Source organism: Chelon labrosus, assembly GCF_963514085.1.
Source record: "Chelon labrosus genome assembly, chromosome: 11".
In the NCBI taxonomy this organism is placed as follows: Eukaryota; Metazoa; Chordata; class Actinopteri; order Mugiliformes; family Mugilidae; genus Chelon; species Chelon labrosus.
This window is the reverse complement of record NC_140344.1, coordinates 20,839,878-20,863,935: the sequence shown is the minus strand read 5'-3', so window position 1 is coordinate 20,863,935 and position 24,058 is coordinate 20,839,878. Positions and strand designations below refer to the sequence as shown.

At 44.7% G+C, this 24,058-nt stretch overlaps 1 protein-coding gene across 1 annotated transcript in view; it reads left to right on the top strand.

Moving 5' to 3' along the window:
* Nucleotides 1-810: 810 nt before the first annotated feature.
* b4galnt4a (beta-1,4-N-acetyl-galactosaminyl transferase 4a) overlaps nt 811-24,058 on the top strand; it is a 136,881-nt gene continuing 113,633 nt past the window's right edge. The window contains exon 1 of the mRNA XM_084554412.1: nt 811-967. Within this exon, the coding sequence (XP_084410538.1) occupies nt 826-967 (142 nt within the window). The 5' untranslated portion in view covers nt 811-825. The remainder of the gene's footprint in view (nt 968-24,058) is intronic.

Genomic DNA, 24,058 nt, shown 5'->3' with positions numbered 1-24,058 from the left:
ATTGGAGTCTCCGTTTCAGCTGTGTTTAACAATAGAGGGAGCGCGGAGGGCTGTGACATTTGGCTGATAGTCACCCTAACCTCTCTCTGGTCAGGTTACCTCCCTCCACAGTTCTCCGATAAAGCTTTCACCGGCGTCACATTTCACTGACTGCTCCCCCTTCCTTCCTTCATTTGATTTCTCCTCATTTGGATTGATTAAATTAACGCGCCCGTGCGGAAACGCCGCGTCCGACCACTTCTCCTCGCGGAAACTAAAATTCCCCTCTTGTTCTTCTGAGACTTGGCGCTAAACCCAGTGGCCGGGGATGATCCCTGAGTAGCCGATAAAATAATCAGCGTCGCGGTGTCAGCAAGTGCTCGAGCTTCAGGGGATTTGTGTAGATTAACGCCGGACTGCTATTTTGTTCCCTCGGTCACACTCTTAGCAGAACTTAGCGGCTTTTGATCCGCAGCCTTTTCCCTGCTTTTCCCAGCCGCCCGCAAACTCCTGTTTAAACAGCTGTTCGCACGGGAATGAGAGAAACCGGGCTGCAGCTCGTAAGCGATGACTCCCGCGGATGTGTTTGGACCCAGACCTGAGGATACGACGAGTTTGGCGCTGCTCTCGCCCCGTGGATCCGCGGGTACGAGGCGCGCTTTGGGTCTGTAGTTAACGCTCCCTGTTTACGCGCAGACTTGCTTCGCATGCCCTCGCTGTGACTGTGACTGTGGGAGAGGTAGTCCACAGGCAGTAGAGCCGCGACCAGACACGACGCAGCAGCAGCGATCTTAGCCACAGCTTCGACTACAAACCGGGCACCTACCGGAGGATGTTTCAGCAAGGATGCTGCGCTTCCCCGTGAAGAAGATCCGGAAGCAGTTCAAGCTCCTGCTGCTGCTGGTGCTGCTCACCTCCGCCGTGTGGTTCACCTACCTGCACATCAACCAGGGCAAGACCATCAAACTGCACTTCAACTACGGAAAAGGTAGGGAAACAATCTCTGTTCATCTGTCAGAGTTTTCTAATAAGAGACATTTAAAAGGGCACCTAACAGCCCCTTTATGGATACTGTAGTGACCCTTCAGAGGGTAATACACCATAAACCAGTGGAACATTACTGTAAAGTTAAATATAGTGAGCTCCTACAGATATGTTAGAGCAATAGTGGAGTGAAATCACTGGAGAATATAGAGCTATAAAGATGATAAGGCCACTGTAAAGTTGCCACATAACAGATCCGGGAAACGGGCATAGCTGTGTGGAGAGATCACATTTGCATTAGAGTTGCATGGATTTATGACAACTGTCTCCACAAATTTACCCTTCTGACTTTCACATATCGTGCAAGCGTGGTGGCCGGTGCACCACATATAGCACGAGAGGAAGAAGAAACGCAGAGAGCAAGCACGTTTCATAAATTAACCAAGGTTTCCTCCTCCTCCAAGCTAAGTAAAGAGCACCGCCGTTACCGGCCAGGTCAAAAAGTCAAGCCGTCCGCATCAGCATTAATAATAAAAGGGCTGTTTGTGAAGGTGGCTTCCGAGGTCACAGGCAACGCCACTCGGCTTTGGGAAAAGATACCAGGGCGTCAGGCGGTGCAGGGGTGCAAGGGAGGAGGCGGATTTCCACCTGCTGCTGTTGTCCTTCTCATTACCACGGCTCGATTGCACTAGCTGAGATGAATGTAACAGGAATGACAATGGTGACCAAAAGAAAGTGGGGAACAGAAAAAAAAAAAAACCTCCTGTCAGATGAGATACACCTCCTCCTACTACAGATTTAACTGCGGCCGATGGTGTAACTCCCGCAGCTGTCTGTGTAAGGTGATACCGGATGATTATGATGTCCTTGAGGAGTGTACACCGCGTCCACACCGCTGAGTGACACGCAGGGGATCGTTTTATTGTCTTTGATTTCAGCCGTGGGGTTTTCCCAGCAACGGACCAGATATAGTTTTCTGATGATGAGCCCTGAGTGAATGCTCATCCAGTGTCTGCGCCTCAGTGAGTTGTGGTGTTGTTGTTTTTTTTTTTTAATTTTAGGTCAGACGTGCAGACAGAAACACAATCCCTGCAACAATTTCCACTCTTCTAGTGCAAAAACGATTCTTCCCTGCATGCAGACGTTTCTCAAGAATTTATTGCAGGGTAATTGTGTTGCATCATATGACACAGGTGTCCTTGTTGTCCTGGCGACGGTCTCTGCCCACATGTTCAAGCCGTGGGTTGGTGTAAAGAACGGTCACCCTTAGTTCCCCCTGAGAATCATGTATTCGTTAGGTTTAGTGATTTTGCTGTTGCTGCAGTGTGGTCGCCCATGACCGTGTCACTCCCCTTAGGTTTCTGAAATCACTGACACACCAACAGCACGCGGACTTCTTTTTTTTTTTTTTAACCAGTATTACCGGTTTCCTCATTTTTAGGATTCCTCTAATAGTCTGTCTCCGTGACTCGTCTTCTGTAGGCCGTCTGGTGAGGAAAGAAGGAAGCTGTTATGCTGTGTGCCGGTCTGTGTGTCTAATTGACTGTCTACCATTTAGCAGGCATCTGAGCAGGTCAACTCACTTAACCTCTTATGAATAACATGTCCCCTCTCGCACTAAGGGTTTCTAAGTGAGATGTAGCCATTACTGAAAATGGGGCTCTGTGAAGTGTGTAAATATTCATATCAGCCTGGCAGTTTTTTCATTTATTTATTTATTTTTTTTCACCTCACTTCACGCAAGAACCTTCATTGACTGGTGGCGCTGAGGTTGGGGCACGTAGATATAAAGTCATATCACTTTGGGCCTGATGTATTTGAATATGAAATGACAGTTGTCAAATTTGTCTACAACTATTTTATAGGAGATTAGAGTTATCTCGGAGTCAAATTCTCCTCCTTGTGCAAGGACACGTATCATACAGGTTCCTGCTTGTTCTTTCTCCACTATGTCATTCATTCACTATCTTCATTCATTCATCCATCTTCTGTAACCGCTTGTTCCTGTGAAGGGTCGGGGCGGGGTACACCCTGGACAGGTCGCCAGTCTATCGCAGGGCTAACACAGAGAGACAGACAACCATTCACAGTCATGTCATGTCTTTGGACGGTGGGAGGAAGCTGGAGAACCCATGCAGACACAGGGAGAACATGCAAACTCCACACAGAAAGGCCCAGTCGGCCCGTGGAACCTGGGACCTTCTTGCTGTGAGGCATCAGTGCTAACCACCTCGCCACTGTGCCGCCCTAAGTCTGAAAAGTATTAGAAGTATCTGGGTTCATCAGTCTCGACAAGGCCTTGGCTCGAAGTGCTTTTGATTTTACCCAGCTTTTGACATTTCTCGAGGTGTAAACGAACCCATTACTGACCCCGATTGTCTTACCCGGTCGACGCATCGGAAGCGGGATGATTAACATCTGTTTACAGGCGCCGTTGAACGGGTCGACGGACGCGTCATTACTCAGATATCCTTTGCGGTCATTATTCACACCGCGGTCCGCGGGCGGGGAGATCAATCACGCGAGTGTCGTCCAGCCGTTTTGTTTCAGAATCGCCATCTTTCAGATCGCTCGTCCAGCCGCTGCTGCGTCGAAGTGCACGATCATTTTCTGCCACTAAATTATTCAACACAGGATGGGGGCCGTGTGGTAGACCGGCGATGGGCAGTCCACTCAACTTTTTTATGGTTTTTGTAACGAGTGATGGTGTCCAATCTCAGAGCGATGGCACATGTGAACAGCACGAGGGAGGAATTTAAAACTTGTCTGTTTGAGCAGAGAACAGATTTTCTTTTTCCCCGAACTCTAGGGGAATCTAAAGCTTGTAAGAAGAATCATTCGGCCCGGGAGGCTTTCTCTCCCGTCACATTATTGAATGTATGAACAGAACATGCTTTGTACATTTGTCTGTCTCATTATGAATAAGCCAGTCAAAGAAATATGATTACAGGAGGGAGGGGTGGGCACTACACGCAGAACATTTGTCAATATGTCAGTGTTACTCAGGTTTATTTATTTACTAAAAGCCAAAGAAGCTGTTGCACCTTTGATGACGGGGAAAGCCAAAAAGGTGTAATTGAATAGTTTTCCGATTGGCACGCTGGCCAGACCGGCCTTATTTAATCAGAATTTCAATGAGGAAGTGTGTTGGCAGGCAGCGCTGCGATGCATATTAGATGAGTGCAACATTTATGTGGCCACCCAGTCGTACAGCAGCCCCCCTGTTTTCCAGCATCAACAGGTCCACTGAGGAGGAGGAGGAGGAGGAGGAGGAGGAGGAGGCTGGCTGCTGGCTGCTGCATACAGGCTTCTATTGATTAACTGGGACTACACACGTGAAGGCACACATACATGTGTGCACTCAACCAACCCTCACACAAACACACAAATGTGTTGCTTGTATTTGTAAAATCCACAATACACACTCAGCCATCATCATCATCCTCACTCTAAAAGGATAAGGAGGAAGTCGGAAGTCTCGGGGGGCCTCGACAGATCGGCTGCTCGGTTGCCCATGGAGACAACATATGGGAGAGGAGCGCGAGGTGGCTGGAGCTCATTTTATCAAGACCAGCGCATTCATAGGTTTCTGAGGGAGCGGGCAACCTGTGGATGCTTTTTTTCATTGTGTTAACGTCTCCTGGGAGAGGGGTAAAAAAAAACGAGTCACGCACACGCTCACTCTGGGATGTAGTTGCGGCTTGGCGTGAAGTTGGATTTGGCTTGCTGTTGAATCTCGGCAGCAACACCCTCAGGCTGGCTCGCTGTCATGGTAACCATGCCCTCCGATGTCACTTTCCCTAATTTTAGCTCTCGTGGTTCTCACGGTTGGTCAGCTTCACTGCGGCCGGAACCACTCTCCCGGCAAAATGGTAATAGACACCACCTCTGCATGTGTGACTGCTTAAACACACGCACGCCACGTTTCCATCTTATCATTTATGGAAGACTGTCAACGGCCTTTTTTAAAGATTAGTGAATAATGCAGCTGCCCGTTGCCCACTTTTGATAGCGGTTAATGGAAGAAGGAACTGAACAAACAGACATAAATACTCCACAGTGTACTTAGCAAAAAGCAATTCCCGAGGCAGTCATGTTGTATATCTTAGGTGTGTTTCTGACACGAGTTAAATTTAGCAAAGCCCCAGATGAGTCCGTCTGCGAGTCTGCATTGACAAAGTGGTTTGGGCATGTTAAAGCGGAGGCACGTATGGACCCAGCTGGGCAGTGTGGCTTTTAAAGATTGCTTCCACTTAGCCGTCCTCGGCCTTTATATCACCGTGCAAGGGCTCAGCTAATCAGAAGAAAATTGAAAGGACGAGAAGAGGAAAGAAAAAAAAAAAAAAAAAAAACTGCACTTTTCATCAGGAGAAATTCTGTCTTTAGCGAGTTATGAAATTGCCGCGCTAATGCTGTGATTTATATTCGTCGCAGCCGTACTGTTTGACTGGCTTGGAGAAATATTCCTGATATTGTGCGAGCACATAATTCTATTTGCCGATGGAAGTTATTGCTGCGGAGACCTGGATGCTTGTTGCAATCGTAATATTGAAAACTAGATCCTGTGATCTGCGCGTCTGTCCTTACCATCATTGAAAAATAATTGAATGCAGCCGTATCTATATTATAAATGAGACCGTCATTTGAGGTGGGGGAAAAAAAAAGTCGGTGTGATAAATTTGTACGCGAGTGGCAGTCGGTTTATTGCTAGCTTTTGTCTTGGGAGCTGGGTTCAGGCTCAACCATGAATCTGCTCCACAGCTTATCTGACCAACCCAGTAAATCTCTCTCTCTGGGCGATTCAAGAGCGAGGATGAACAGAGTCCCCATAACAACTCGCACTCCTCAGTGTGCTTAGGATGCTGTAGCAAGTGCCTGGTGGAGGCGGAGACAACAGAAGGATTAAAAGGGGTAGAAAACACCTCAGTGCCTTAATGCATATATGCATTTGCTTACATGTCTTCATGCACGCTGTGTCTCATTTGAGACATGAGACACCAGTAAACAGTTGGCTCAGTAACACTCTTGTCCTTCCTTTGGTTTTGGTTTCCGACAACAGCACAGTGCAACCAGAGAGAATTTAAAACAGCTCTAAATTATTTCACACTCAGCATATGTTGTGTTCGCGTACCGACGGTGAATTTCAAGTGAAAGATTAACAGATGTGGATGTGAGATTGAGAAGGCTGAGTTGGGAGGTCAGTGAAAAGCGCTGGAAACACGCAAGTCCGGAGTGTGTTGACCTCGGGGTTAATGAAATTTGTGTTGGCCTGGCTAACGAGCCACCATCAAGGTACCAGCCATGCCCCATGCAGATGAGAGCTCTGGCCCGCTGCCACAGCTTTTCCCGCAGGAGATTTACCCGTGTATGTGCTAGAGTAAGTGAGTGAAACAGAGGGATTTTGTGCAGAGGAGAGGGAATGTGTACATGTGTGATGTAGCTTTTTTTTTTTTTTTTTTTGCAACCTTGTTATTTTGTGTGCCCGTGAGCGCACACCTCCCCGCTCTCGCTGCCGTCTGCACTTTAGGCCCAGTGTTTAGCCGAGCAGAAGAGGAAGCGGCTGAATGATGGCACTGTCTGCCCGCTGGCACGCTCGCTATGAATGGAAGGGGGCGAAACATTCGGGGAGGAGCGACGGTGCAGAAGAAGGACACCCTTCTCACGCAACAGGTGGGACGTGGAGCAGGATGCATCGGGAGAGGATGTGGCTGGGGCTCACGATAACCGCTGTTTGGTGTACCGTGTATGGAGCTGTGTACACATCGGATAGAGCTAACTGCTGAAATTCATTCAGGTGTAGCCACTTTATGCTGCAGGGGAGTCCAATAATGAAGCAATCACATTGCTAAACAATGCCATTAAGATTTAATTAAGACCAATTTCCTCAGTAGAGTCTCATAAAAACCCACACAATTTGGACAATTTACTGGGACACTGCTGGGAGACACAGGGCAGGGGAGTGTGAATCAAGATTGTGGAATATGGGAGCCGAGACACGGCAAGAGAAAAGAGCGCGAGCCAGAGAGACAGATGTCAGGTGGGAGTATCGACTGTAGACGATCGTGATCCCTGCCATGATGGGATTTGTCAGCTTCCCCCGTGCTCCGGCTCGGTTCCGCTTTTTACTCCTTACCTCTACAGGAGGATTTTCTTTCATAGGGTTTCTATGCGGTGTAGGGCTGTATCAGCTCTGGTGTTGCCTTACTGTAAGCGATCCAGACCTTGCAGGATTTCAATCAATCATCAAAGAGTGTGTGTGTGTGTGTGTGTGTCTGTGTGCTCCCTGCTGCTCAGAATGAGCTTTCTGTAGTGGTGGTTAATGGAAAAGGTCACCTCTCCCCGAGGCTGTGCTGCCTTGCAACAAAGGCAGAGAAAGGATCAGAGGAGAGGGACAGATAAACCTTAGAGACGGAATAGGATGACTTTTTGGAGACAGAGGTGCGGGTTGCATTGTAATCAGCTTTCTGGATGCGGCTCTGCTGAAAAGTCCTGACGTTTCTTGATAAAAGAGAGCAAATTGACCAAAATGTGCCCGTCCCCATGTGCGTCTCTCTCCGCATTTTTCACTCGTATTCCCCGTCGCGCCCCTGTTTTCCCTTTGAAATCACCAGTGCATTCTTACTATTCACCGTACGCTTATGAATATTTAAACGTTTGAGCTCCAGATCTGGAGGTGGGATAGGAATTCATCTCATTTACAAAAACTCGCCAGGAAATGGGAGCGGAAGAGCTTGAGGTTTTCTTCACTTTAACATTCAAGGGGTTTAACTAACACGTCTGGCAGCTGTTTAGATAAAACTATATCTCACACTTTATATCTGTAAGGATAAAGGATAAAAACACCAAGGGTGTGATGGTGTGATGGGATGGTAAGGCTCCCCCACTGCTCCATAGTTGGTCTGACGGAGCTCCCCTGCTGACTGCATCCAAATGAGAAACACTTTTTTTTTTTTTGTGTTTTGTTCAGCGGAGCTGAATGGTATATATTCCCTCTCTTGACTTATTTTCTTTTATCTTGCATTCTGTCTACTCTTGTTCCATTTCACCTATCATCCAAGTTGACTTTGACGTTTGGCTGCCTTCGTTTTGATCTCATCTTTCTGCGCGAAGCGTGGGACTATCAGAGGAGGCGGGAGAAAGAGTGCAAGAGGAAGAGCGAGGACGAGGGCCGCACTTTTGTCACTCTGCTGTTTTGCGTCTCAAAGGCCCGCTCGCCAGCTTGATTACCGTGTGAGCTGCTTTGTGAAGGAGCGCGGCGTCGCTCTCCGAGTGCCGTCAAACACTGTTCCCTTTTATCTGTTGTGGCCACTCATGAGTAAAGGTATTCAAGGGAAAAAGGAACGTTTCCAGTTTACTCTGGAGCTCTGTTTGTGTTTGTATAACTCTGCGTACTGGCTTTGAGTTTAGCCCTGGCAGTGTGCAGTGAATTTTAACACCCCTGCACTAATTTAACTCTATAACTCACTGTCGCCAAACGGCCTGTCTCACCAAACCCAAATTCTTGTTTTTCTTCTCGTCTCAGTCGCTGTTAAGCAGCTGATTCAGCTTTATCAGAGGTGCAAATCACGCCTGTTGATGTTTCGGTCACACTGAAGTGGTCGCTGACTTTTTGATTTCCACAATCATTCATTTTAAACCCTTTTTCTTTTGCTGGTGAATTTTATTTATAAGAGCTCAGCTGTCATCTGTGGCAGCCGCAGTGAGGAGTACTCTGGGGCAAAAAGAAGGTTATAAAGAAAGCTGTCACAGAGAAAGTTCAGTAGCAAGTAAACAAAATGAGCAGCTGGTGGATAAAGGATCCTATCCTAGGATTTTGGATTCTCTAGTTCATTTCTTTTCTTTGGCGTACCATTTTAAATGTGTGATAGTTTTAAAACTTTTTCCTGGTTTTATCAATTTCTGAATTGTAATTAAACTCTCATATCTATCAATATATGTCTTTACATTTATGTGTTGCATGTCGTCAACAGGTTATGGGTCTTTAACCATAGAACAGTAACGTTGGGTATGTTTCACCCAATATAATATACTGGATAATAAATGCATCTCATCAAAATATATTGAAGTACAGCAATACGTAAATTAAAGTACTTTTCTTAGCGTTAGCGTTAAATGTAGCACCGCTAGAGATTATGGAAGCTACTTCCCACCAAAGATGTACGTCTTGAGTATTTTGTAGCGTTTCCAAATCCTAAATGTCACCAGACATGGCATACCTGCAAAACTTGAGGCTGTCCTTTTAATATTTTCCAATACATATTCTGTACCTTGGCAGCGTGTGTTGTAAAGGCCGCTTCTCTCACCTACAGGTTCAACCTCTGTGAATTACCTGGCTGGGTTGGGGCCAGGTGTTATCTTTGCTATCAGAAAATCACTTATCACGCTTCGCGCAGTCACTTAGCATCTGTTAGCTTTGCCTCATGTGTAGCTTATCGCAAGATGTTTTTTCTCGAACCACGCAGCCCTCGTTTGGGAGTTCTCTCGGCTTGCTCTCGACGCATCAACCGGGCAGAACTTTTTTCCCGTGCGGTGTCCGGCAACAATTCTGTGATTGGTCAGAAATTGAAAGTGGGCGTGGTTAAAGCGGAAAACAGAAATGCTAGCAGCCACTCTGTGAGCTCCCAGATGCTAATATTCGCAGCGTGACCGCTAATCTCTCCTGGGTAGAGACAGGCATACTGTGTGTGGGCGCATGCTGAATGAACGGCGTGATCCGACGGACTCGGCCATCAAAATGACTGGCCGACATCTGAAAGTAATAAGAAAAGTGTCGCTCGTCGTCCGTCTCCCACAATGCTCGGCACCTGTGACACATGCTGCAGTGGAAGATCAACGCTGAAAGCCTAAATCTAGCTTGATATTTTCCCCTCTACCGGGTCCACAGACAACATCATGCCAAACACTGCTAAAAGCAGATTCAAAAGCACAAACCAAACCCAAAAGTTATGAAACGGAAGCATGTAAAAGGTAACCAGCCAAAAAAAATAAAAATATACCAGCTTCAGCACCAATATGCAAATGATTTATTCAAAGCACAGCGGGTTAAAAAACCATGTGTAAATGATGAGTTTTTTATCAGAATTGCAGATTTACATCTCCGTTGTGCACGGGCTTCATTTACATTTCGACACACGGAGGACATTCTTAAACAGCCCGTCTGACAGAGAGAGCATTGTACATCTAATGTCACCATGCTTTCTTCTACTTCCTCCACCTACTTATCTTCCCTTTCCCTCCTCCTGTTTCCCTATTCATTTTCTCTTGTCGGTCTGTTCCTTCCTTCATAAAATTACACATCCAAGTCCCTCGTTTGCATTATTTGTGGGACAAATTCCAGCATTTCATGCGGATGCGTTTTGAAATGGAGATTCACCTTCCTCAGCAGGGCCCAGTGATTCAACTCCATTATCTCCCTGTCGAATATGCTACTGCTACTACCTGTCCTGCTGGTGAAAATGAGCTGTTTTTACATTGCCGGAGAGGATGGGACGACTGGCAATGAGCCGAAGGGTATAATACATTGGTCTAGCACTTCTTCTGACCATGTGATTGTGTTCTAGCGTACAGAGAACAGAGAGAAAACAGCCCAGGCCTTGTATATATTGTGTGCCAGAGGAAATGGCGAGATCTCTAATGTGCTGCTCTGAAAGTGCAGTTGGCAGTGGTTGAGTTTGAGAGTTCTGTTTCATACAGGATTATGTATCTATACAGGCATACACCGATCAGGCATAACATTATGACCACCTTCCTAATATTGTGTAGGTCTCCCTTGAGCCTCCAAAACATTTGTGACACATCAGAGAATGGACATGGGCCTTCTGAGGGTGTCCTGTGGTGTCTGGCAACAGAATGATGTTAGCGGGGCCCTTTGGGTCCTATGGGTTGAGGGGAGGGGCCTCTGTGGATCAGGCTTGTTCCAGTGCATCCCACAGAAACTTTATCAGTTTGGGATCTAGCGCATTTGAAGGACAGGTCAACACCTTGTGCTGTTCTTCATGTTTTTTGAAAAGTTTCCCACCAGAACATTCCATTGTCACAAGGTGGTGAAGTCAGTGGTTTTAATGTTGTGGCCGATCAATGTATGTAAATGCAGAGAAGGGAAAACAAAATTATTTTCTAATTAAAACCAGCTTGGATGTGTTCTTGTTTGTGGGATGAGTTGGCACGCTGCTCCTGCTGAGCCAAAGTTCAGGTTTCATTGTGTTGTGCATGGAAAAAAAATAATTATGCGGTTGTCTCAGTCTAAGCTTGTTCCCTGGCTCTTTTCTCAAGAAAAAAAACATAAAATAAAATTTAAATTGAATTCCTCAGCCAACTAGCGAAGTTGCGGTGTGCAACCATGCCTATCCAGACACCCATGCCTTTGAAGAAAAAGTATGCAGTGAATCAGATTGCTCAACTTTTAGGACGTGAACTATCATCCCATGATTGTTTTATATTGTTATACATGGTGGGAAATTTGGCCACAAATATGTTTTGTTTAGTGAGATGGTAGTAGGAGATCATCATTCAATACTTCCAACTTGATTCAACTACTACAAAAAACGGCCCTCATCCTTTTCCCCGCTCCCTGCCCTTCCAGAGAGGGTTACGGAGTTTATGGCGTTGGATGACCAGCCCATTCCTATAGTAGATACCACAGGTTTTCTGGAACCAAGGTACGAGCTACCCTCTCCACACAACACTCACACAACTGTTTATTGGACTTAATAAGGTGACTTGATTCAGCCAATACTTAAAGATCAGAATTGGCTCCCTAGGGGTCTCTTTTTCCTTTCATTCACACGGCCCCAAACACTTGCTTGGTTTTCCTGGCCTCAGGGGCTTGACAGGGCGTCTCGTCTCGTTGCTGGGTTTTGACTTTGGAGTCAGATCTTTGTTTTGTGACTGAATTGACAGCGATTTTGAATGATGGATTATAGAGATGCTATACACACGCATACATCACCTAAATGCTTACAGGTGATGGATACTGTCTGCCATGGAGAATTGAAGTGTGTTACAAACCTTATGGCCCTTATACCATTTCTTATTGTGTAAGACGGTTAGATTTACTGAATTATCCACCCATAGACTTAAGCTTTGGTATATTCTTATTAATGAGGTTTCTTGTGGTCGTCTGCCTACATGTCTACAGCTTTCAGAAAAGTATGCTGAGCCACTGAATTCGCACCCAGTATTTATTCCTACTCTCCGTGCCAGGAGTTTGTACAGAACTGGGAAAAGGATTCGAGTACTCTGCTTCCTCTGCCTGTAATTCGAAAGTAATTCCAAATGGCTTAGAGGCACACAAATCCGGCTGCAGTTGCTTTTATTGATTCATTTAGATCCTTGATATAAGTTGTAATCAACACTGGATAAATGCTTCAGTGATTTTGTTGTCTTCATGTAAATTGGTATGTCTGTAACCCTCTGCCAGGACGGTCAGTGCTGCCGACTGGTAAAACAGAGGTTGTAAAAAGATTTAAAGGATAGTAAAGTCAGCACAGTAATAAATTCTGCATAAAGAAGTCAAGTCATGTAAGAAGGTTATAATTTCAAAAGATCACAATTTTATTCTTGACAGTAATGTCCTGTTAAGAAGAAGAAAACTGTATTTCCATAATAAACCAACACAATGCCATGATGTTATTCTTGTCTTGGTCATCTTGAGTTTTCCCTGATATAATATCTTTGTGCACTTTGTGCAGCGAAATGTGGCCAACTGCTTTTGTCTCCCTCCGACCGCATTCCACACTAGCTGTCATTTCTCTTTTGAAATAAATCACCCCGCAGCTGTCTCCGCGATTGCTATCTCCGCTGTTTCCAGTAAGATTGAGTCGAGCCTAATCACTGGGACGACAAAGTGTGCCCATGTAACTCGCTTATTTTTCAGGATTTAAAGTGCCAAATTAATTCAACTGTTAATTCTGCCTGCCAAGCAAAATGTTCGCAGTTGTAGCAGCTTGTCACAAATGCACAAAAGCCTTTATCAGAAATGTTTCTTCGTTAAAACTACTACAGACTAGGTTCCGTGGGTACAGACGGCGTTGGCGCCTCGTACACAGTCAGGATCTGCGGTGGCGAAATCGTCTTTTTGCAGCTAATTTCCTGGTGATTTTTACCAGGCTTGACATTTTTCTGTTTTCGTGGCTTCGTGGACCTTTGTGTTTTGTTTTGTCTGTTTGTATTTGCATAGAGAATACCTTGTCTTCTCTTTATGTCACAGATTTTTCTTAGACTGCTTTCCGCCGACACATTTGTGTTGGTCGAAATGTGCACTGGCGTATAGAACGTGGTCGACTAAAAGAATAATTTGTATTACTTTAAGCTCTCTGGTGCTCTGAATAACGCTAATAAAAGAGAATTCATCTTTGCTGTTAATCCTGAGTTTTGCCCATAGAAATGTGAGATGTCACAGGTTGAAGTGAAGGCCTCACCAGTTGTGTTAAAGGAATACTCCGGAATTTTGGACATAGGGCCTCATTTACAACTGAGCCGGTATGATATAGGTCGGTGGAGACCGTTTTCAGCACATTTGATCCATTCCTTATATTTGCACAAATCACTGTTGCTAAACTGGTGTTGAGCTAGCGTGCGTCAACGGTAACATCCAGCCTGTCACTAAAAACAGCTATAACTGCTCCGCAGAACACCCGAGACAAATGTATTATAACGTCGGACTATCGATGTACATGTCAGTGTTGGTAGAATCATTTTAGAAATTAAACCAACCTTGCATTTTCAATGATAAAACATTTTGAGGGACTAGTTTCTCAGCAGCAGCGGAATTTTACTTTCCGTGTTAGTAGTAGTGCGTCAAAACGAAAACCAACTCTGGCTCAAACTGGTACGGCTGATTTGATAAAACAACCTCATCTTCATCGTCCTCAAACTCCGAAATCTCAGCATAGCTAGCAGTGGCCATAGTCTCCTGTTATCCCGATTCCTTCCCACTAGCCTAGGAGGACTGACAGCAGCTAAATAATCTCGCGTGATTGTCGGCGAAACCGGACCTGTCTTCCTCTGTAGCCTCACTAGCCCGGAGATAATATCAGTCCGCCGCTGCCGTAGCCTAAGCAACAACAGGGAACAAAGTGTAAGCTATTCCAATGCCATGCAAGTAGGGTTGCAAAATTCCGGGAATTTTCAAAGTTGGAAACTTTCCATGGGAATTAACGGGAATATATGGGAATTAACGGGAATAAACAGGAATAAATAAGAAATTTACAAAATTGAAGGTTGGCCCTTAACAGGGAACTTAAATATAGTTGGGGGGAATATATTGTAGCATAGTCTTGGCTAAAACAACCAGATTTAATGCAAGTACACTCCTCAATCACATGCACACAGCACACTGCTTACTGCAGGGCTATTGAGGCCACGCCCCCTACATGCACTGTGCATTCCTCCATCACATGCACAGGTGATTTCTTGAAGCCTGGAGGCCACACTTTTGAGCTCAAAGCACAAGACTATTGAAGCCACACATTTGAGCCCGCGGACTATATAAAGTCAAGCAAGTTTTGATAATATCATGGGGTAAATATATTTGATCTATAACGTTATGTTTAACTTGCAAATATTAAATAAAAATGTATTAATACAGTAGCTAACTATCTGGTAAGTTAGGTGCTAAATGAAAGCTATTTTTCATTTCATTGACCATTTAAGAGGCTAGCTAATTATGGTGGTAGCTACCTCAAATTTGATGCTGTTTCTTCTGACTCCTGCAAGACGGTTTTCTGTAACCATACAAGAATTTATACATCAATTGTCATCCCATAATTCCCATAAATTCCCAATAATTCCCATAATTCCCATAATTCCCATGGAAAGTTTCTAATTTGGAATATTTCCAAAATTCCCCAGTTTAACTTCCCATGGAAAGTTTCTGGAAATTTACTGGAAATTTACCGGAAATTTTCCACCCCTTTGCAACCCTACATGTAAGGTTGGTTTAATTTCTAAAATGATTCTACCAACACTGACATGTACATCGATAGTCCGACGTTATAATACATTTGTCTCGGGTGTTCTGCGGAGCAGTTATAGCTGTTTTTAGTGACAGGCTGGATGTTACCGTTGACGCACGCTAGCTCAACACCAGTTTAGCAACAGTGATTTGTGCAAATATAAGGAATGGATCAAATGTGCTGAAAACGGTCTCCACCGACCTATATCACACCCGCTCAGTTGTAAATGAGGCCCTATGTCCAAAATTCCGGAGTATTCCTTTAAGTTAATGGAACTTTAAATTGCAGTTATTTTTCTTATCAGAGCCAGAGTTTTTTTTTTCTGGACAAAGTTCACTCACTTCCATCTGTAAGTGTCTTTAGATACTCATGTATATGGCTTCCTGTTGCTTTTTGGCTGGGTCATTTCTGTAATTTGCTGCACATGACTGTGCGTTATGTAATGGCATACTGTTGTGGTGTGTCGAGGGAGTTTGACGCTTTATTATTGGATACGATGATCAGAAGAATTAATGGATCAGATGATCTTCCCCTTCTCATCTTTTTTTCCCCCCGTAGCATTTTGTACAAACGCTGGATTATGTTAGTTTGCTGGATCCTCATTTTAGCACTAGTCATGCACAGTCAGACGAATCTCCTCAGAAAGCTCTGGACGCACTCATTATCACTCATTAAGGGGAATAAATCGCCAAAGCCTGTTTGTATTCCTTTAAATCAATCGCAGCCATCTCGGCTGGCAGGATGCACTGACAGTGCCCCTGCAAAATGTGTCCCGGCTTGTTTTGGAGGAACATTTGCACGTGGGAGGCGAGAACCGTCATTAGAGTGGCTAATTCCCCTTCATTAAAAAAAAAAAACACCACAAAAACTGTAAGGGACATAAAATATGTGTGTGTTTTGCCGAAGGAATAAAGGCCAAACATAATTTGATAATTGACGCCAGGAGTCGGGCGTTGCTAAAATGGTGACGCCCAAAACCGCCACACCGAGCTTCAAGATCGCTCTCTGGGATTTCTATGGGTGATGTCACAGAGGGGTTGTTCATCTTTAGAAACCACTGATTATTTGCTAGCCATGTGTGGATCTTGGAAAAATGTATAGAACCAATATCACAGAAGTGTGTTAGTGAGGCTTTTTGCCTGAGTAACACATTGTTGCACATAAACTCCACTGATGATGGCCGAGTCAGAAAAAAGCATTCATTCATTAATTCAGTTTTTTGCAACTGCTTGTCCTCTGGAGGGTCATGGTAGCCTATCCCAGCTGTCCCTGGGCGAGAGGGAGGGTACATCCTGGACATGTCGCCAGTCTATAGCAGGGCGAATCCACACAGACACAGGGAGAACCTGCAAACTCCACACAGAAAGGCTCCGGTCGGCCCATGGATTCAAACCCAGAACCTTCTTGTTGTTAGGCATCAGTGCTAACCACCACCCCACTGTGCCGCCCCAGAAAAAACGGATCACGTCAAAAGTTTGTAAAAAAAATACTGTAAAAGAACCAAACAGTCATGCCTTATTTCACCATCCAAGTTCCAGGATTCCCTAAGGAACAACAGGTCGGCTGAAACTTTCCGACCTCCGGCTTTGTCTGCAGACTCCATTTCTCACATGTTGTCGCGGCTGTCGAGCTGTTCTTTGGTTTCTCGGATCTACTCAGATTAACGGTGCAGTCTGTGCGTCTCTTTCCGATCAACACAATGTGCGTTTTTCCCTTCTGCTTGTACGGAGTTGGATTGCGGTTAGGTCTTTCAGCAGGTGGTGTCATTCGATCATTTCGATGAGCCAAGGCAGGCTGCTCTCGCTGCCTCTCTCACCCCCTCACCCTTCACCTCCCACTATACTGTATGTCCTACAGTGAGAGAATGCTCTCTGTTTCTTTTCTTTTTTTTTTTTTTGTTTGATGTTTCCGGAGAATGTAGCACCTGTGTCCTGCTGCAGGCTGCTGTCCCCCCTGGGCTGGATATTATCTTGGCTGGTACCCACACACTCAGGCACACACGCACACATCCTCTGCTCTATCCGTTCCCCTCATTCGAGCACTCTCTCTGCTCATTCATATGCTACTAGGGAGTCCTATTTTGCCTTGTTTCCATTCCTTCCGGGGTTGTGGGAGTCCGCACCTGTGGGTACTGCACAAATGCACGCACACATGCACGCACACACACATTTGTGGGCTGAATTTGCCTGCATGCCTCCTATTTAAGCTGTCGGGAACACTGACTCTGGAAACATTCACATTTGCCCTCTGAGTTCCAGCTGCGCGGAAAATAGGTGCAGAAGCCGCGAAGGCGACATGACAAATGGAGGCAGGATAATGTCATCAGACTCCAGTTGCCAGGAGAGATTCTTTTTAAAAGGGGTCTTAATGTGGACTGTGCATATTTTAAAAACCTACCGACCTGTTAAGCCACATCACACCAAATCTTTATTACATTTAGAAGAGAATGCTGTAGTTTCACTGCCATAAAGCAGTGATTTGTATGCTTTTTAATGTTAATGTTGTCAGACTCGGATGCCGGGATCTGAGAACATCGGTGCAGAAAACCTGCTGAACACACAAGAAAAGATGTGCTGGTCTCAGTGATATAGCGGCGGTCTGTGTGCTGCTGTATCCCGTGCCATTGTTTAAATGACAGTGAAACTACCTGAAGCCTATATCGGCTTTCCACCGCTACACTCGCCTGTCAGCAGGTTGACTCATACAGCTACATGCGAGTCAGCCGAGACACCGACACAAAATACTGTGCGCACATGTGCACAGCCGCCCTCCGAAGATGAATGAAGTGAATATTTAGTTTAAAAGTCCAACTTAAAACGGCCCTCATCCTTTTCCCCGCTCCCTGCCCGCCATACCACAAGCGCTAAATGGTTGTTTGCGCTTGACTGAGCATCTCTGGTAGTCTGGCCTCACAACCTCATCCTGTTAGCTCGGACGAGCTTGGAGCCCTCAGCGTCTTTAGCGCTTTATTCAGGTCAGAGCAGAACACAACCTCTCCCCGCTGAGATTTAAATATGCCTCCCGTAATCCAAAATGTTTAACAAGGGAGAGCTCCGCGTCCTAAAACGAATCACACCAATCTTCCCAGAGGAATCACAGTTGCTGGAAAAATGCAACACGCATTGACCGCAGCTAGTTATGTATTATTTTTGCAGAAAACTAGCAAACCTGTCTATTTATTTTTCCTTGTCGATACCAGTGCTAGAGAAAAAAAACAACAAAAAACTGCAGGTACTTCCTGCTGCTGTCTGTCGGAGAAAATATGTCTTGCAGACCTGGAGCTGGAAGGCCGAACAAGAACACGGAGCAGGGAGCCAATCATCGGGGAGAAACTTCCATTTTGTCGAACTTATAAACTTGTGAATTTGACTCGTAAGAAAGGAGACATGTCAGTTTTTGTTTAGTTTGTGATGTGCACGGCACTCCAGGTCCGGTCGACCTGACGTTTCCCTCACCAGGTGTCACGTTCTGTTCAGGCAGTTCAGTTGTCGTCTTCATTTCCTCAAATTACTTTCAGCAATACAAACGCAATGGGATAGCGTATAGCGGTAGCGCGGGGGATTATTTTGAACGCTGGACAATACCGGGAGCATGGAAACGTGAGAGGACAATGCAGGTAAGCATTCGGATAGAAATAGAAATAATTATCTGTGGGAAAAATCTTTTCCACTTGAGATTTGGACTGAGATCGGCTTATGAGTGATTATCAGTGAGAGTCAGACGCTGTTTAACCTGCCAGTCTCCCTTAATTGTGAACAGCTCTGTTGCACCTCAGTTGACAGCAAAAGGCTTTGGAGTGACAGGGAGTACCCCGGCTCAATGTGCTATTTCACGTCTAGAGAATGTCGAGCAATAATCTGGATGTAACCTTAGTTTGTCTGACAAGCCGTCCGCTACCCTGGAACATCTTACCTGTCCTTTCAGTGGTCCCCTCCCGAATGAGAATCTTCCAGTGAAACCAGCTTTAGTAGGGCACAGTAAAGATCAAACTGGCTGCAGAACAAGAAATTATTCATAAATAGAAATTCTGGCCACCAAAGCAGTTGTCTATGTCTTTTCCGCTTATGTTGTGTGAGAGAAGGAGAACAAAAAGTACATGTTGAAACAACAAAAATTCCCACATGTGCCAAATTATTAACGGCAGCTGTTGACGTTTTAACAAGTGCATTCAAAATCTACAAACCTTAACTTGATTTGCATTGTGGTCAACACGTTACAAAGGTCTCAAAACTTTGAAAACACCAACATCAGCTTTTTTTTCTGAGCATACTTCCTCCTCTTCCTTTTCTCCCTCTGGCACTTTCCTTTTAAAAAAATTCTTTCCTCGGCTCTTTCAGCTCTCCCCGTGGAGTTCCCCCTTAAAATCTCTCTGGTTTGCTAATTGAGTTAATGTTGATCGGGGCGTCGGACGACTCCAGGGCCAGGCACACACACTCGTAGCCTACAGTGTTGTGCGAATGCCGTATGGATGCACACGCGCAAGGATTTAACAGTTTTTGCTTATGGGCGTCTGAGAGTTGAGACATTGGGGCATGTTTGTGACCCTCTCAAGAAATTACGCAACTCGACTTTAATGAATATAACTATAATTATTATTTTCAGCATGCCTGAACACACTTCCTTTGTCTGGTTACCTCGGGTGAACATCAGAGCCGTTGACAACAGTGCAAGCGGCAAAGGGGGGAATTTTCACCTTATTCTTTTGCTGCTGCTTTTACTAATTAACCAAGGGCTGTTCACATACAAAACAGTGCAATCACGATGAGCTCATAATCTAGACAGAAGTTCTTAAAGGGACAACCTGGACCTTATTTCTAGCATAAAATATGGTCGTTTACTCACCCATATAACTTTTGTGTCGGTTGCACTCGTTCAGGAGATAATTAGATTAATGATTATCCATACAGCGGGAGTGACAGGGCACCGAGACGCAGCCTCTAAATAAATAATCATCATCCGGGGTCTGTAGATTGACCTACAGCTTGGAGACGACATCATCTGGGGTCTGTAAGTCAATCTACAAACCCCAGATGATGATAACAGGTAACTCCGGACTCAACAGGGAATAGCACTAGCATATCATAACAAAATATTGGCAAAATGAAAGAGTTTCGCAGCAGATATTGTGTTATTTAGAGGCTGCGTCTCGGTGCCCTGTCAGTCCCGCTATATGGATATACGTTGATCTAATTATCTCCTGAATGAGTGCAAATGACACAAAAGTTATATGGGTGAGTAAACGATGGTATTTTATGCTGGAAATAAGGTCCAGGTTGTAAAAAACAGTAGTTCCCCTTTTAAGGAAAATACTGCTGGACTCTTAATTAGAAAATAGATTGCAAAAGAGTAGCAACGCAGCATGAGACCAACACCCCACTCTCTCCTCTCAGTACAAATATACCTGCTCTTCGCTAACATTTATATACTTTTTCTTTGTAAATTCTGCAAGTCTGCTCAGGATCAATTGTTTGCTTGCGCTAAATCTCTTTTTGGCTACTCCCGTCGGATATCCTCTTGTAAGATTTGCACTTGCAGTTCCATTTCATCTTTCCCGAATAATATATTCTCGCTTCCCGATACTCTCCGGAGCATCTGACAGACAATATGGGGCTCAGTGAATTCCCAAACTCATAATCCAATTTCATAATTCACTATTCCCCTCTCTTGCCCGCTTGCCAAGCCGAGAGCAGCGGAGGCACGGAGGGATATGAGCGCTGATGTGTGGCGTGTCACTGAGTGTGAACAGAAGGGCTGGAGGTTTTCGTGTAGCCGGCTGGTTTGAATGTCGAATAAACTGCAGTTTTAAAACGTATTTTTTTTTTTTTTTTCAGGTGATGCTCTGGCAGTTTCACGCCCCTTATCTGCCCTTTTGTTGAGTTACTCAGCTTTCCAACTGTAAAGGCATGTTTTTAGCTGCTGTCAATTCCCCTTAATACTTTATGCACCTGCCAATTTGAATGACATGAGGAGTTTGTTTACTGTCTCACTGCCATTTAATTATTTCTAAAAGTCAGCCCGATTCCCACTAATACCCTGTCTCAGAACATAATTGTTTGTTTGTGACTTTAACTCATAATTCCCACTTTCTTTTTTTAATTTATTTGTTTTTCTCATAAATATATTTACTCAGTGTGTGAGAGCATGCACGTCTGAAAGCACCGGGGCTCTCCCGCCGATCTGGTCCTCGCCGAAGCCGTATGTAGCCATGGCTTGCTCCTTGGCTTTGAACTCAAATGTCTTGGCATCCATTCATGGGTACACAAGCGTGATATTGAATCACACAAAGAGAGAGGGCTCTGATTTCCCCGCTGGGTTTGCCCTCCGTGACCCTTTACTGTCATCGCTCCCCCTGCACATTGGGTGGCACAGAAACACAGCATGACCAGAGGAAATGAACTCTGATGATGTAACTGAGGACCAAGAGTAGCACAATGAAACAATGACGGTTCTCTCATAGCTTTTTTTTCGTTGTTGTTGGTTGTTCTGTTGACATTTTTGGATGATTAATAAATTTAAAGATAAAAAGGTAATTAAAAGAGAAGTACTAAAAATGTGCAGGATAATTTATTATCAGTTGTTCTCGTTTTAAAGTATTTCGTTTTTAGTATTCCCTTTGGAAAATCATTGTTCATTGTAGGCACACACTGACCGGTCGATACCTCTGCCGTGAATACTGCACCAGTATACATTTATTAGCAGGCTGGCTCATTGACTGGCACGCAGTGGTGGGTCTGGGTGACAAATTGACCTGCTTGCATTTAATGTGGAGTCTGATGTAGGCTAATGATCCAGCAGTAACTAAAGCGGTGACAGCAGAAGAAGGAGAAGATTTTTTTTAAACCGTCCTAGGAATGTTATGTTGTTGACCAGCACGGTTCTTGTTTCCATTTGTCGTCTGATTGGTATTGCCCAACAATATTTGAGTAGGTGTTCAGATTCAAGATGAATGGCGTGCTCGATTCCTTTTGAGTTTGATTTGGGTGCTCTTCGGTCCAAGGTAGAACATCTAAGAGGCAGTGTAGAGAAGGAATTCTTTGATAGCCGAGGCACTCCTTAATTAAAATGTCTTTATTACAAAAATGACATGTCCTAACTGGACAACTTTAAAATGCCCAAGCATGCCCATGCTGAGAACCGTGTGAGAGGTGTGTCCTAGCAATTACCTGCAGACCTTCAACACTGATTGTCAGCACCTGTGTGTTCGCTTCTACCTGTGTGTCTTTGCCCTTATAAGATCAGTTTTCTATCTGCTTCACTATGCCCTGAAGAAGGCCCCATGCCGCTACGCGTGGGCATTTTAAAGTTGTCCAGTTAGGACATGTCATTTTTGTAATAAAGACATTTAAATTAAGGAGTGCCTCGGCTATCAGAGAATTCCTTCTCTACACTGCCTCTTAAATATTTGAGTAGGCTTTGGATGTATGCATATGCGAAAACAGTCCATGTCGAGAGCAAAATGCAGGAAATTTCCAGTCATAACCTGTCTGCAAATAAGTTAAAGGGGAACTTTAACTGTTTTTTACAACCTGGACCTTATTTATGGCATAAAATACGATTGTTTACTCACCCATATAACTTTTGTGTAATTTGTATTCCTTCGGGAGATAATTAGATCAGCGTATATCCATGTAGTGGGAGTGACTGGGGCACCGAAACGCAGCCTCTAAATAACGCATTATCTGCCGCGAAACTAGTGCTATTCCCCGTTGAGTCCGGAGTTAGCTGTTACAGGTTAACAAGCCGGCCGTTGCGGGTGCACGCGGCGCTCAGAGATGACATCATCCAGGTCAGAAGACATCATCCGGGGTCTATAGGTCAATCTACAGACCCCTAATGATGATAACGGGTAACTCCGGACTCAACGGGGAATAGCACTAGTGTACAATAACAAAATATTGGTGAAATGAACGAGTTTTGCGGCAGATATGTGTCATTTAGAGGCTGCGTTTCAGTGTCCCAGTCACTCCCACTATATGGATATATGCAGATCTAATTATCTCCCGAAGGAATAAATTACACAAAAGTTATATGGGTGAGTAAATGGCTGTATTTTATGCCAGAAATAAGGTCTAGGTTGTAAAAAAACAGTAGTTTCCCTTTAACATATTGAGTTTTATCAAGCGGAGCTGGAGTGGTTTTTAACTACTGAATATAATCTGACCAGTTTTAGACGTTGTCTCTCAATTCCAGCTGTACACTTTGTCCAAGGTTGCTAGTCAATGTAGTGGCGCATGGAAGAGTCTGCCTTGGCCAGGATACGTATTTTCTGTCATGATATCTGCTGCTCAGACAATAGCCGATGGGTTCCCAGATTGATCACCACACTTTCATGCTAGGCTTCCATATCATCAGCACTCGTTTTTAATACTAAAATGCAAATCAGGCTTTTGGTAAATGTACTTCTTCGCTTGTGTGCACTCCCAGTAATTAAATCATAAGCTGCTAATACCATAGTTAAACAAAGGATGAGGTGTTGTCTGTAAAATTCTAACGCTCCTTCAACAGTTTGATCGTCGAGAGGACTGCATCGTGTGGTTCTACTGCTGCGTCGCTGACTCGTCAAGCTGATTAGTAACCCCATCATGAGAGGAAGGCGCTAACTGTCCTTGTGTGACACTATATGTGCCAAGGTTTCTTTCATGCCATCGGGGAGTCAATGGGGACTCGTTCCTGCATGTGGCACTTTTTTTTCATTCTTCGTCTTCTGCGGAGGTGGTGTGGAAATCGGTGGCTTTTAACTCAGACGAACGGCAATTCAGATGGGAGCCAAGCGTTTAATGAAATCCGGCTCACCAGAGACACGCTCAGCCAATTTGTCTGATGCATAAAAATGTGTGATCTTTAAGAAGTAGATTTTTTTTCTTTTTTAAGCATACCCACCAATTATCCCATAAGTGCATTTACTTAAAATATGCTGAGATGCAGAGGTTTTGTTGTGACATTACATTATGTTGAACTGTTGCCCGTTTAGTGTCGCCTCGCTGTGCCGGTAGGTGAGGAGTGTGTGCCAAGCCAATTACTTAGCCCTGACCCAGGGTGGTGGGGCTGCAGGGAATCGGAGAACCTCTGGACTTCTGTGGCTGTCTGTAATTTTAAGGGAAAAACAGCGGTCCGGCTCTAATGGGAGAAAGTGAGACACC